The 13,922-nt window shown below is 39.7% G+C and overlaps 1 protein-coding gene across 1 annotated transcript in view; it reads right to left on the reverse strand.

The window, feature by feature from the left end:
* Nucleotides 1–2,183: 2,183 nt before the first annotated feature.
* Nucleotides 2,184–13,922, reverse strand: part of KLHL5 (kelch like family member 5) — a 73,406-nt gene continuing 61,667 nt past the window's right edge. The window contains exon 12 of the mRNA XM_034671936.1: nucleotides 2,184–4,303. Coding sequence (XP_034527827.1) covers nucleotides 4,256–4,303 — 48 coding nt within the window. The 3' untranslated portion in view covers nucleotides 2,184–4,255. The remainder of the gene's footprint in view (nucleotides 4,304–13,922) is intronic.

Below are 13,922 nucleotides of genomic sequence, written 5' to 3' on the forward strand. Positions count from 1 at the left end.
AGAGCACGACGGGGGCGGGGGGGGGGTAGGAGGCAACGGCAGAGGGAGAAGCAGGCTCCCTGCCAAGCAACAGCCCAATGCAGGACTGATCCCAAGACCCTGGGATCATGACCTGTGCCGAAGGCAGACGCTTAAGTGACTGAGCCACCCAGGTGTCCCTCAACTCAATTCTGACACTACCTGGTGATAAGGTCAGAACCCACACATTAAGGGCTCAGTCCCACAAGACTGCTGCCCCCATTCGCCCAGTTCAGACACTCATCACAAGTCCAGGTTGCCCCCTGTGCTTCTGATCAACTGGCTGTAGACCGGAGTTTCCAACAACCCCCTCCTTGAGTTCGATTAATTTGCTAGAATGGCTCACAGAAACATTTTACTTAACAGTTTGTTATAAAAGGATGTAACTCAGGGAGAGCCAGGTGGAGAAGAGGCATAGGGTAGGGTCGCTTACCTGAAAGGTGTGGGGCTTCTATGCACCCTCCCAGCTGCCAGGTTCCTCAATTCTCCACAGACTCACCAACCCAGAAGCTCTCCAGAAGCCATCCATTTTTGTTTTTTTTTTTTCCGGGAGGTTTCATTTCTTGGGCATGATTGATTAAATCATTGGCCACTGGAGGTTGAATTCAATCTAGGTGGGAGGGAGGGGGAGGGGGAGGGGACTATTCACCTGGTTGGTTCCCCTAGCAACCAGCCCCCAGCCTTAGGGGCTTTCTGGAAGTCATCTCATTAACATAACAAAAGACACCTTAATTGCTCTCCCCACTTGGGGAATTACAAGTGTTTTAGGAGCTCTGCCAGAAACTGGAAGACAAAAAAAATATATGTTTCTTATAAATTACAATCTCATACCCTTGTATGCACACACTTCCCAATCGCTGTCCCCACGTTCTCAGTGTCCAGATACCCGCTGCTCCCTGCTGGGCTCTGACTCCCCTTTCCAGGCTGTCCCCCTTGGACACCTTTTCACTCTGCTCAGCCTCCGATTTGCCAATGGCAGGCTGCCCCACGGTGTGGTTACCCTCCTCACCCTGCTTGGACTCCAGCGCCCCACACTGGGCTACCATGTCTTCCCTCACACCACTGCCCCAGCTGTCCTTGCCATGTTCCTCCTAATGGCTTTAGATTGCATTATTAGGGAAGGAAAATGCTTTTTTAAAAATAAATTTTAAATTACTTAAATGCTATTTATGTTTCTATTTGAATAGATTCATTCTCCAGTCATTCTGGTTCTCTTACCTAGTTTTAATTTGGCTCAGCAACAAAATCAGATGGTACCTTGGGCTGACATTACTGGTAGTAATGTACATTTTTCAAGGGCTATTGTTTTTACTTTCAGAAGCCATATAAAGCTTGATATTTTGCTCCCTACTCTGTATTTTCCCCTTTTCTGTTCAAGTCCATGATGTCCCATGTAAACTTTTTTTTTCCTTTGCCATCTTCTTTGATTTCTTTCTCTTTCCTTCCATTATTCAGTGAGCTCATTTTTTCCATTTCTCCAAGGAAGGGTCCATAGGCTGGTACGACACAGTCTGAGATTGCCAGAATAGGTTTTGTTGTTATTGTTAGGTCATGCAGCAAAGGAAGGGAACATCTCTTTCCCCTTTCTAATTGACCTCTGGCTGGGAACATGAGATTTACCTCCATGTTCTCTCTGTTCAGTATATATCCTGGGGTGGAATTGCAGGAACGTAGGGTATATTTGCACTTAGGATTAGTAGGTACTGACAAACATTTTTACGAAGTGGTTATATTAATTTAGACTCGCACCAACAATGGGTAAGAGTTTTAACTGAACAATGAACAGTAGATTATGATCAACCGGGCTAGAGGATCGTGAACTGCCTTTCTACCTTTCTCTACTCTCCACAGAAATAGTAGAAAACTCTTGCCATATGATGAGGTGATCAGTAAGTAGGCAACAAAAACTGTAGGAGAAAAGTATTGTAGAGATATGGCAGGTAGTTCATAAAATCATTTCATTCTTTAACTTGTACCTTATAGATATTTAACAAAAAAATTTTTTAAAGATTTTATTTATTTATTTGTCAGAGAAAGAGAGAAAGAGAGAGCACAAGCAGGGAGAGCGGCAGGAAGAGGAAGAAGACAGCTCCTCGCTGAGCAAGGAGCCTGGGGGTGGGACTTGATCACAGGACCCTGGGATCATGACCTGAGCCGAAGGCAGATGCTTAACCGACTGAGCCACTGAGGCACCCCTTAACAAATGTTTACTTAACTAATTTCTGAAAATGTTTGCTTGTCTATAATCTGTTTGATGTGTGGTCTTTGAATCTTAATATATTATCTGGGGTGAACTGACCATTGAAGGAACTCTCATTTTTCTCACTTCTTTCTCTGAATTCTTCCAAAGTTCATAATCTGTCCCAGTCGTTATTATTTTCTTATACTGGGATTATCTGTCCATATCCTTCTTTTCTACTAGAATGTTTCCCTCCCTTTCCCCCTTTTGTAGTAAAAGGGACATTGTCATGGTTAGCTGTCGGTGCCCCCCAGCTTGTGAGCTCCTTAAGATCGCTGAAGGGTTAGGGACTCTGTCTTTTGGTTTCCTCAGCTCTCAGCACATGGTGGAGATCACACACAAACACACTTGTTAAAATGGATTGAATAACCCTCTTCCTTCTATTCTATATTTTCTAGACTATATCTTGATTCACTGTGCCTTGTACTACTGAAAGTCATATATGCCAGTTTTTAATTTATGGCTTCTCATCTCCAATCTTCATTACCTGCTCTGTGAAGATGGAGATGGGCCTTTTCCTCCTTTTCCAGATGGCACAATGTTAAATGCTGGAGACAGCAGGCAACCTACTGCAGTCCCTGAGTGTCCCTCTTCACTGCTATTAATGCTGGGCCATTTCTCAGTGTCGCGTGTGTAGTGAGAAACCTTGAGGACAAAGGGCTGGCTTGTCTACCACTTACTACAAAATCAGTGAATGCCCCAAGCTCAGTGGATTCCCCACCTGCTCCTGTGGGACTTGGGGGCAGGGGAATTAACCCAAACTATGACAGTCACACTCGTTTTTGTACTCTGGGTCATAAAGGTCTTTGTCTCTGCCCCAGTTTAGTGTCCTCTGCCAGCAGCCATGAAACAATGACAGGCTAATTTACTAGCCTGCAAGTAGGGCAGTCAAACCCCAGACCATGATCACCAGCCAGTCCTGCGGGAGTCTCACCCTCTGTAATAGTATGTAATTCCTTATATCAGAACTTCTCTGTTCCAGGTATGGTGTGGGTTCTGTCTCCTGACCGGACCCTGAGTGATACAGTACAGCTACCCAATCTTCCTCACATCCTGAGAATTTTGAAGCACTTGTCTCTCTTAAATTATATTAGATGTTGAACAGTGGATTTATGACTTGCTACGAATGGCTCATCCTCTCATTTCCATTCATTACTGCTCCACCCGGCATCCCTGCTCGTTGCTCTATTAGCAGTAACAGTTCTCTGTCCCCAGGACATGAAATATGCCGTCCTGACTAAAATGCCCTTCTTTCGTCCTCTCACAACACAGCGGCACTTATTAAGGGCCTGTTTGTGTGTGTGTGTGTGCGTATGCACATAATAGGCAGAATTACATAGCCTGTTCCCACTCATTAAAAGTGAAAATTTAAAATGTGGCACAGATGCGATGACGACACCATCACAACATCTGACCTTGGCATCAAATAGGTATCATCCTCGGTAATAAAGACGGGTAAAGCTCACCTCCATGTGGCAATCTTGCACGGGTTTTTAAAAAAGACTCTGAGGTCATACAGACCTGGTTGTTTTTTCAAATTTGGCTCTGCCATTTACTAGCTAGTTCCTACACCGTGACGGGGGAATAATCCCGTCTACTTCATAGGGCCACTGGACAGATCCTAAGAATTCCACATGCATATGCAGTGCTTAGCCCGGTGTCCGCCACAGAATCAAGGTGACGCCAACTCTATTTCAGTAAACAGATGACCAAGTCTGAGGCAATTTAATAAAAACATGAGCTTTTCACCTGATTTCACTTGGCTGCCTCAACAGCTAAGAGAGTCTCTAATCATCTTCAGGACCAGAGAAGACTTCTCCAAGACTCAGTGGGGTGGGGGGCGGGCGGACATACTGAGTTCAAGGCCTCATTCCTCAAGACTTTCCTCCTCTCTCTGTTGTCTTCCAATCGTTTCTTGCTCTTGAAAGCTCCCTCTTGGTTTACCATTTTCTTTGCTTGGCATTTTCCTCATTTCCACCCTCTCAGAGGCCTCATCTCCTAGGTGATGGAAGAATGATCCTCCACGTACGGGTTGGCAAACTTTTCCTGTAAATGTCAAGAAAATATATGGTTTCTGTCACAACAGCGCAACCTTGCTATTGTGCACAAAAGCAGCCACAGGCAACATGTAAACCAACAGGCACATCTGTGTTCCAATAAAACTTGACTCACAGAAACACACAGCAGCCAGATGTGCCCTGTGGGCTATACTTTGTTGACCTTTGATCCGTAGTTTCTCTGCCTTTCTTTAGTCTTTGAACCTAGAGAGCTGAAATATAATTTTGAGTTGGCCGTTTTTCTCTGTGTTTGGTCTTCAAAAGAGAAACTCATTTGTGGAACTTTGCCTCACCACAGGTAAAAACTTCATTTTAAACATATTCTCTATTCCAGTAGTACTTACTGTATTTTACCATGGGCCTTCATTAAATGGTTCTATCTGCCTCCCTGAGAGTCTATGGTCACAGGCTATTTATTATATGTATGGAGATGATTAGATACAAAACTACCTTCAGTGTAAATCGTAAAGCACTATGTACTTACTGAAAAAAATGGCAATGTGCAGAATAGCATTAACTATACAGTAACAATGAACAACGCAGAATAATGAGTCAGCAAAATTTTTATACTTTGATGTAATATTAGGAAGTCCATAGTCTAAAATTTCTATTGCACAAGACAAAGAAAAGTTGAACTGAATAATTTTTATTATCGACGAGAGAATAATTTCAAAATAATGACTATTAAAATGTTTCATATTTATTAAGTCATTGTTTTATTATGATCAGAGAACTTGTCACCATTATGCAGTCATGGATGTACTGGGATTTTGGTTCTCTTTTTTTTTTATTTATTTTTATTTATTTTTATTTTTATTTTTTTAAAAGATTTTATTTAGTTATTTGACAGAGATAGAGACAGCCAGAGAGAGAGGGAACACAAGCAGGGGGAGTGGGAGAGGAAGAAGCAGGCTCATAGCGGAGGAGCCTGATGTGGGGCTCAATCCCAGAACGCCGGGATCACGCCCTGAGCCGAAGGCAGATGCTTAACCGCTATACCACCCAGGTGCCCCGGATTTTGGTTCTCTGAACTCTCAGTTGATATTTTGTAGGTTTTGCAAGTCTTTTTGAATGCTCAAACATTATATAACATGATTATACTAATGGCAATCATTGCAGTGAACAATATAGAAGACTAGAATTAGAGAAGTAACATCTTTCACCATATTTTGAATAAATACAGAATTACTTTAATGAAATGAACAAATTTCAGTATTGTTGAAGGTCATATGAATGAGAGAAATATTTTACTGAAATTGTGTAGATAGGGTATTTCTTTGATGTCATTTTCCTGAAATTAATTTTCCGAGCGCATATTATTCTGTTTAAATACATTTTGTCTTCCTTGACTGGTAGAAATTGCCAGTGAAAATATCTGGGCTTGGAGTTTTCTTCGTGAGAAGATTTTCTTTAAATGATTATAGGACTATTCAAATTCCCTATGTCTCCTGTAATGTAAATCTGGGCTGCAATTTTATGGCAGGGGTGTGTGTGTGTGTGTGTGTGTGTGTGTGTGGCACGTGTGGTCACCTGTTCTCAGAGATCCCAAGGCATTTTTTCTTTTCTTTTCCTTCCTTCCTTCCTTCTTTCTCCCTTCCTTCTTTCTCCCTTCCTTCTTCCTTCCTTCCTTCCTTCCTTCCTTCCTTCCTTCCTTCCTTCCTTCCTTCCTTCTTCTTTCCCTTTCTTTTTCTTTCTTTTTCAGTCTCCTGATAATGGAGAATGAGTAGGTATTATTTTGGTTGGCCACTTCCCTTGAGCTGCAGCACCCTGAGATCTCAGCTTTATGGAGGTAGAGTCTTTCCGTCTTGGGCATGTCTTGGGATTGGACTTCTCTAGCCCACACCCTAGGAGGCCAACAAAACCAAAGGAAAAGGTCCTCGGTTTGTGGAACACCCTCAGGGTAAAAGAGGTTCAGTGCTCAGTTCATCTTTCCAGGTCTTTCCTTTCACTTAGCTTTTTGTCTTCATAATCTTTAATATTTTGTTTGTTCTTCAATGCTTTGAAGAAAATGCATTTAATTCAGAATTTTTGGTTGTTTTAAGCAGGATGATTCATCTAAATAATCTACACAACCATATTCCCAGAAATGGAGGAAGTCTGCTCTGAGTTGTTCATGTTTTTCAAAGCTGCTTTTCATTTTAGACCATCACAACTATCTTCTCAAATAACTTTGTTAAAAATATTCCATATCTTCTACAAAAATACTTTACAGCCTCACTGATTTGGTATAATTTGGGAAAAGCGCATCTAAATTGCGAAAACCTCTAAATGTTATGTTATTTTAAAATAAATTGTATACTTTGCACATGCTAAATAAAGCTAGCAAAATATTATCACGTAGTGGTCCTTGGGGGAACTTGAGCCGATAAGAACGATTTGCAAGTTCATAATTATGTGAGTAAATGGCTCTCCTAAAAGGGCTTGAGGGTGCTTGAAAAGTTCGCTCTTGGTGTAACACTGTGGTAGTCTGTTCCAGCCGCTATAAACCACCACCACCCACCGGATGGCTGATAAACAGCAGAAATTTCTGGCTTCCAGTTCTGGAAGCTAGAGGTTCAAGATCAGGGTGCCACGTGGTTGGGCAAGGGCCCTCTTCTGGTCGCAGACTTCCCGGGATAGCCTCACAAGGAGGAAGGATCTAGAGATCTCTGTGGAGCTTCTTTTATTAAGACACTAATCTCACCCAGGAGGGTTTCTTCCTCTTCCCAAAGGCTCTGCCTACTTACACCACAGCTCGTGGGCAATAGGATCTTAACACATGACTTTTGCGGGGACACACACACTCAGACTACAGCAAGCACAGAGGTCCTTGATTTGAAGAAGTTGGCAAGCGGTGACATAGTCTGAGGGGAGTGGAAGCCACACTGTGTGACATTGGCCTAGGTAATGGTTCTCTACTGTGGCTGCACATTAGAATCACCTGGGTTCTGGCTAGGACTGACATCTTGAGATGGCATATATGGGGGAGAGTCCACGCACCCGGGGTCTTTTTAAAGTTCGTTAAGTAATCCTGATGGGATGCCATGGTGGAGAATCACTGGACTAGACAGTGCTAGCAATGGGGTGATAACTCCATTGCATTCTGGGTTCTGGCTGGGAGGCTATCCCAAACTGTCCTATCTGGTGGATATGAACAACGACAGATAGTCAGATGATATTCAACCTCCATCAGTGAGTACTGGAGCTGGAAGGGACCTGAGCAATCATCTAGTACAATCTTTGCAAAGACTATTTCTTATTATGAAAGATTTATGTAACAGGGAAAATACAAAATTTCCCTACCACCCAAATATTGAGTTAAATGTTCACATTTGAAAATTGTAATTGTTGTAATATTGCTGGGAGAACTAGACCATTTAGCTGATATATTTTAGCTGTACATGGTCCATATGGCTACTTAAATAAGGTCAGAGGGGAAGAGCAGGGAGACAGAGTATAATGGGGGCCTACCTGTAGACTGCATCCCTCGTGTTATTTATATCCATCTGGAATTTCTTCATATTTTGGAGTCTTGCGCAGATAGAAACAATGACTCTCATTCTTAATTTGAATAAAACAATAAATGAGCCAACATTTCCCTCCATCACCCTGCATGTATCTGATCCCCGGGCAGTCAGCCTGGGCTGCTCCTTCCTTCCTGAACACATTCTAATTTTCTCACTCCTGTGCTCATGCTTTCTACCCCTCTCCTCATGTCATAACCTTCTTTCAAAATGTGAACAAGGAAATCTCATAAATTCTTTTTGTTCTTTCAGAATCTGTATTACTATAAACCCACATCTCAATACATCTGCAGTGACTGACCTCAAAGACCAAGTCTACTCCATATTTACATCAACCAGTAATTAACAAGAGCCTGTTATGTGAAGGTGTAACAGTGGCTAAAATGCTAAGTGCTGCAGTGGGTACAAAAAGATAACCCAGTACGTGTCCTTAGGAGCGAACATTCTTTCCCCTTCTTTGTGTCATGATCAACGATTGTTTAATATTTTAGTCTCCCTACTGCTTTGCTCAAGGCCTTATTGATCAGAAAGTTTCTGAGATAAATGAATTCTCAGTTGGATTAGGTCCCCCCACCCCCACTCCCAGTCCTTCTCTGCAGCTTTGCTACTGAGTCTGTGATACTGAATCAGCCAGGTAAGTAGGTCAGCTTTTGCCAAACTCACTACCCTGGCAATTCCTTTCTTGGAAGTCCTCAAACAGCCCAGCTATTCTTGTCACTGACACAGGCAGCTCTTTGAATGACAGCTTCTCTCTAACCTCATTGCTCCAGCCACCACTAAGCAAGGACCTCTTTCCTGCCACAAAATTTACTCCATCTAGGTTTCTTTTGAACTGCTCAGCTTATCGTGCATTTTAGATTTGTAAAGACACATAACTTTAAAAAGCGATTTAAAAAATGCAGTGGATTCTACTTCTCAGTTTCAAGTAGCGTGTTTGTACTGTCTTAAAAAGCGACAATAGACTTTCTGGGTAGAATTCACTCAAAAAATATAAATAAGCAATCTGACTAGTTTTGAAACTAATACAGTCATGGTAATTTTAATACCTTGAGCATGCCACCACTGCTGGTATAACCAAAGGGTCATTGAGTCATTGTTTGCTTTCCCAACTTCTATTAGTTATTTTTTTAGGCACAAACATATTATACAAGTAGTATTCATTCATCAATATAAAACTATTTACAAATACCTTGATTAAATATGTGTTTATTATCCACAAAGAAATGTCACCAAATGGAACCAACTTCAGCTTGGGCAAAGATGGAGGGCCCTGAACATGGTCCCCAAGCTTCCTTGGCTTCACCCTTTGAATCCATCTCATTAGCCCAAGGAAATAATTCCCCCAGGGCTGGGGGAAAATATGGTGGCAGTAAATGCTAGTCGTGATGCTAATACCTACATCAATCAATAGTCCATTTCTTCAAGAGATTCACAAGATGCCAGAATTGCTTAGGCCCAGGAAAAGATACAAAACAACATGGTATTTTCTCAGGTCTTAGGAGTAAGGAGTCTCTGATGGGTGGGGGGGGAGAGTTGGTCCATTTTTATAAATCATGGAAAGTATCTGAGATTGAGACGGATGAAAATGCCAAACGTAGGCTTTAGTTTTTAATGGCATTTGTTACTCCAATTAAAAAATGAAATAGAATGAAAATATTAAGTGGAAATTTATAATCCAGTCATAGTAAAATGTCATTTTACCGAATATATGTTCAATAAGTTAAGAGATTACAACAATTTTAAGCATTATACAGTTTATGAAAAGATACTTACTTCGACTTTTAACATTTATGGGATGCCTTTGTGTATCAGGCATTGGAAAAGAGCTTCCAATTTCCTCTTTGTCATTGTTTCTCACTCTTAGACTGGAATTACAATCTAAAAGAATTTTCTGTTAGACTTTTAAAAATCCATTTACTTGCAGATTACATTTAGAAAAAACTTTTTTTCTATAAATGCAGAGTTTTAATCCTAGCAATATACAGAGAATGCCTATTGTTATGACATTTAAATAGCAATCTGTAATGTACCTAAGCTTTTTATTGTTGTAAAATATACATAAAATTTGTCATAAGTGACATTTAGTACCTTCACCCTGTTGTGTAACCACCACTACATTAGTTCCAGAACATTTTTATCACCCTGAAAGGAAACTCCCTACTCATTAAGCAGTCATTCCCCACTCCCTCTTCCTCTCAGACTCTGGCTGCCTCCACGAATTTGCCTATCTTGTATGTTTCATATAAGTGGAATCATACAATATATGGTCTTGTGTGTCTGGCTTATTTTACTTAGTATAATGTTTTCAAGGTTCATCCATATTGCAGTATGTATCTGTACTTCATTTCTTTTTATGACGGAAAAATATCCTATTATGTACAACACTGTTTATTCATCAGCTGATGGACATTTGGGTTGTTTCTGCCTTTTGACTACTATGAATAATGTGGCTAGGAATATTTGTGTACAAATTTTTGTTTGAACACCTGTTCTCAGGGTTTCTTATTTTGGTGGGGGGATATATACCCAGGGGTGGAATTGCTTGGTCACATGGTAATTCTATGTTTATTGAGGAACCACCGAACTGTTTTCCACTATACCTATACCATTTAACCATCCCACCAGTAATGTATGAAGGTTCCAATTTCCCTACATCCTCTCCAATACTTATTTTCTGTTTTTAAAATTATAGTCATCCTAGTGGATTTGAAATGGTATCTAATTAGGGTTTTGATTGCACTTCCCTAATGACTAATGATGTTGAGCATCTGTTCATGTGATTGTTGACCATTTTATACCTTCATTGGAGAAATGTCTATTCAATTCCTTTGCCCATTTTTATTTATTTATTTATTTATTTATTTAAAGATTTTATTTATTTATTCGACAGAGATAGAAGACAGCCAGCGAGAGAGGGAACACAAGCAGGGGGACTGGGAGAGGAAGAAGCAGGCTCATAGCGGAGGAGCCTGATGTGGAGCTCGATCCCATAACACCGGGATCATGCCCTGAGCCGAAGGCAGATGCTTAACCGCTGTGCCACCCAGGCGCCCCCCTTTGCCCATTTTTAAATAGGTTGTTTATCTTTTTGTTCTTGAGTGTAGGAGTTCCTTACATATTCTGGATAGACTCTTCTATGATTTGCAAATTTTCTCACATTTTGTGGGCTGTCTTTCCACTTTCTTTATAGTGTCCTGTGATGCACAGCTTTTAATTTTAATGAAGTCCAATTTATCTTTTGTTACCTTGTGCTTTTGATGTCATATATATGAAACCATTGCCAATTCCACGGTCATGAAGATTTATGCCTGTTTTCTTCTTAGAGTTTTATGGTTTTAGCTCTTATATTTAGGTCTTTGATTTATTTTGAGTTTCTATTTATTTATTTGTGAATTAAGTGTCCCATTTCATTCTTTTCCACATGAATATTGTTTCAGCACCATTTGGTGAAGAGACTATTCTTTCTCTATTGAATGGTCTTGGCACCCTTGTTGAAAATCAGTTGACCATAGTGTCTTGACCATAGTTTATTTCTGGACTTTGTATTTCATGCTACTGGTCTATGTATTTATCCTTATACCAGTACTACACTGTTTCGATTACTGTAGCTTTGTAATATATTTTGAAATCAGGAAATGTGAGTCCTTTAACTTTGTTCTTTTTAAAGATTGTTTTGCTCTTTGGGTCACTTGCTATCCCATATGCATTTTAGGATCAGCTTTTCCATTTCTGCAAAAAAGGGCCATTGGGTTTTTGATAGGGATTGCATTGAATATGCAGACTAATTTGGAGACTACTGCCATCTTAACAATAACTCTTCTAATCCAAGAATGTGGGATATCTTTCCACTTATTTAGATCTTTATTTCATCAATGTTTTGTATTTTTCAGTGTGCAACCCATGCACTTCTTGGTTTAGTTTATTACTAAGTATTTTATTCTTTGTGATGCTACTATAAATGGAATTGTTTTTAAAATTTCCTTCTTGGATTTTTTTTTTTTTGCCAATGTATAGAAATCACTTGACATTGTGTGTTGATTTTGTATCTTGCAACATTTCTGAATTTGTTTATTTGCTCTCAATTTTTGTTTTGTGTGTGTGTGTATTCTTTAGACTTTTTAATTTATAGGATCACGTCAGCTACAAATACAGTAGTCTTACTTCTTCCTTTATAATTGGGATTCCTTTTATTTCTTTTTCTTGACTAATTGTTCTTGCTAGAACTTCTGGTGCAATGTTGACTAGCAGTGGTGAGAGTGGACATTTTCTTGATCGTAAGGAGATAGTTTTCAATCTTTCACCATTTAGTATGTTGTTAACTGTGGGTTTTTCATGAATGCCTTTTAATAGTTGAGGAAATTCCATTTCTCCCTAGTTTGTGGATTTTTTTTTTTTTTACCATGAAAGAGTATTGGATTTTGTCAAATACTTTTTCTTATCAGTTGAGATGATCATGTTGTTCATTCCCCCTTATTCAATTTTTTTTTTAAAGATTTTATTTATTTATTTGACAGAGATAGAGACAGCCAGCGAGAGAGGGAACACAAGCAGGGGGAGTGGGAGAGGAAGAAGCAGGCTCACAGCAGAGGAGCCTGATGTGGGGCTCGATCCCAGAACACCAGGATCATGCCCTGAGCCGAAGGCAGACGCTCAACCGCTGTGCCACCCAAGCGCCCCTCAATTTTTTTTTTAACAGAGCTTTATTTTCATGTCATTGTCCTTTATTTTCACATCATTGTCCAACTAGGACAATGTTGCTCCCTTCATGCTATTAATGTGATATGTGATACTGACTGATTTTCATATGTTGAAACATTCCCATATTCCTGCAGTAACTATTACTTTGTCATAGTGTACAGTCTGTCTTTGTCTGGCTTTGGTATCAAGATACGGCTGGCTTTATTGAATAAATTAAATAGTGTTCCTTTTTTTTTTTTTTTTTTTTTGGAAGAGTTTAAGAAGAATTGGTATTAACTTCTCTTTAAATGTTTGGTAGAGTTCACCAGTGAACCCACCTGCTGCTGTACTTTCTTTGTTGGGAGTTCTTGATTATTGATTCAATCTCTTTACTTGTAATAGGTCTGTTCAGATTTTTTATTCCTTTTTTTTAAATAATTTTTTATTATGTTATGTTAGTCACCATACAGTACATCCTTAGTTTTTGATGTAGTGTTCCATGATTCATTAGTTGTGTATAACACCCAGTGCTGCATGCAATACGTGCCCTCCTTAATACCCAGCACCAGCCTATCCCAATCCCCCACCCCCTCCCCTCTGAAGCCCTCAGTTTGTTTCCCAGAGTCCATAGTCTCTCATGGTTCATTCCCCTTCTGTTTACCCCCCAGATTTTTTATTTCTTCTTGAGTCAGTTTTGGTAATTTGCGTGTTTCCAGGAATTTGTCCATTTCATCTATGTCATCTAAGTTTTTTGGCAATAAAGGCTTTTTGATAAATAAATCTATTTATGGTCCAGTCATCCAAAATACCATGCAATTTATCTAATATTTATAAAATGTGAAGTATATATTCTGTTTTCTTGCATTTACTTTTCTAAAGGATTTGTATGTAAAATTCCATAAGCGATCTAAACAAAATTTCCCCAATGAGACTGAAGAACCAAAATTTTCTGAGAGAGTATGACTGGTATAAATTTTACTTCTAAAAAGCATAAACTTTCTTCATTTTCTTTTTATTAAAATAAATGGTTCCTCATTTATTAAAAGGAAACCTCTCTTTTTCTACCTAGAGAAAGAAAGAAGAGTATGGACTCTCAAGGGCAGAGTGCCTGCATTCAAATTCCTGTCCTACCACTTACTTGCTATATATGATCTTGGGGGTTAACTTCTCAGTGCTCCAGTCTCCTCATCTGTAAAAAGGAGAATAATAATGGAACCTACCTCATAAGGTTGTTGTGAGGATTAAGTGCATTAATGCGTGCAAAAATCTTGGTTCTTAATTCATACTAAGCATTCAATAATGATTAACAAATATTATTTTTATAAGGCCTCACTCATTGAGGCTAAAGAGCATCTAGACATCATCATCAATGAACAAGCAGGTAAAAGTCAAGGCAGCAGTGTTGGATGACAGATAAAGAAGAGTCAT

This window comes from Ailuropoda melanoleuca, chromosome 11 (genome assembly GCF_002007445.2).
Source record: "Ailuropoda melanoleuca isolate Jingjing chromosome 11, ASM200744v2, whole genome shotgun sequence".
NCBI classification, from domain to species: Eukaryota; Metazoa; Chordata; class Mammalia; order Carnivora; family Ursidae; genus Ailuropoda; species Ailuropoda melanoleuca.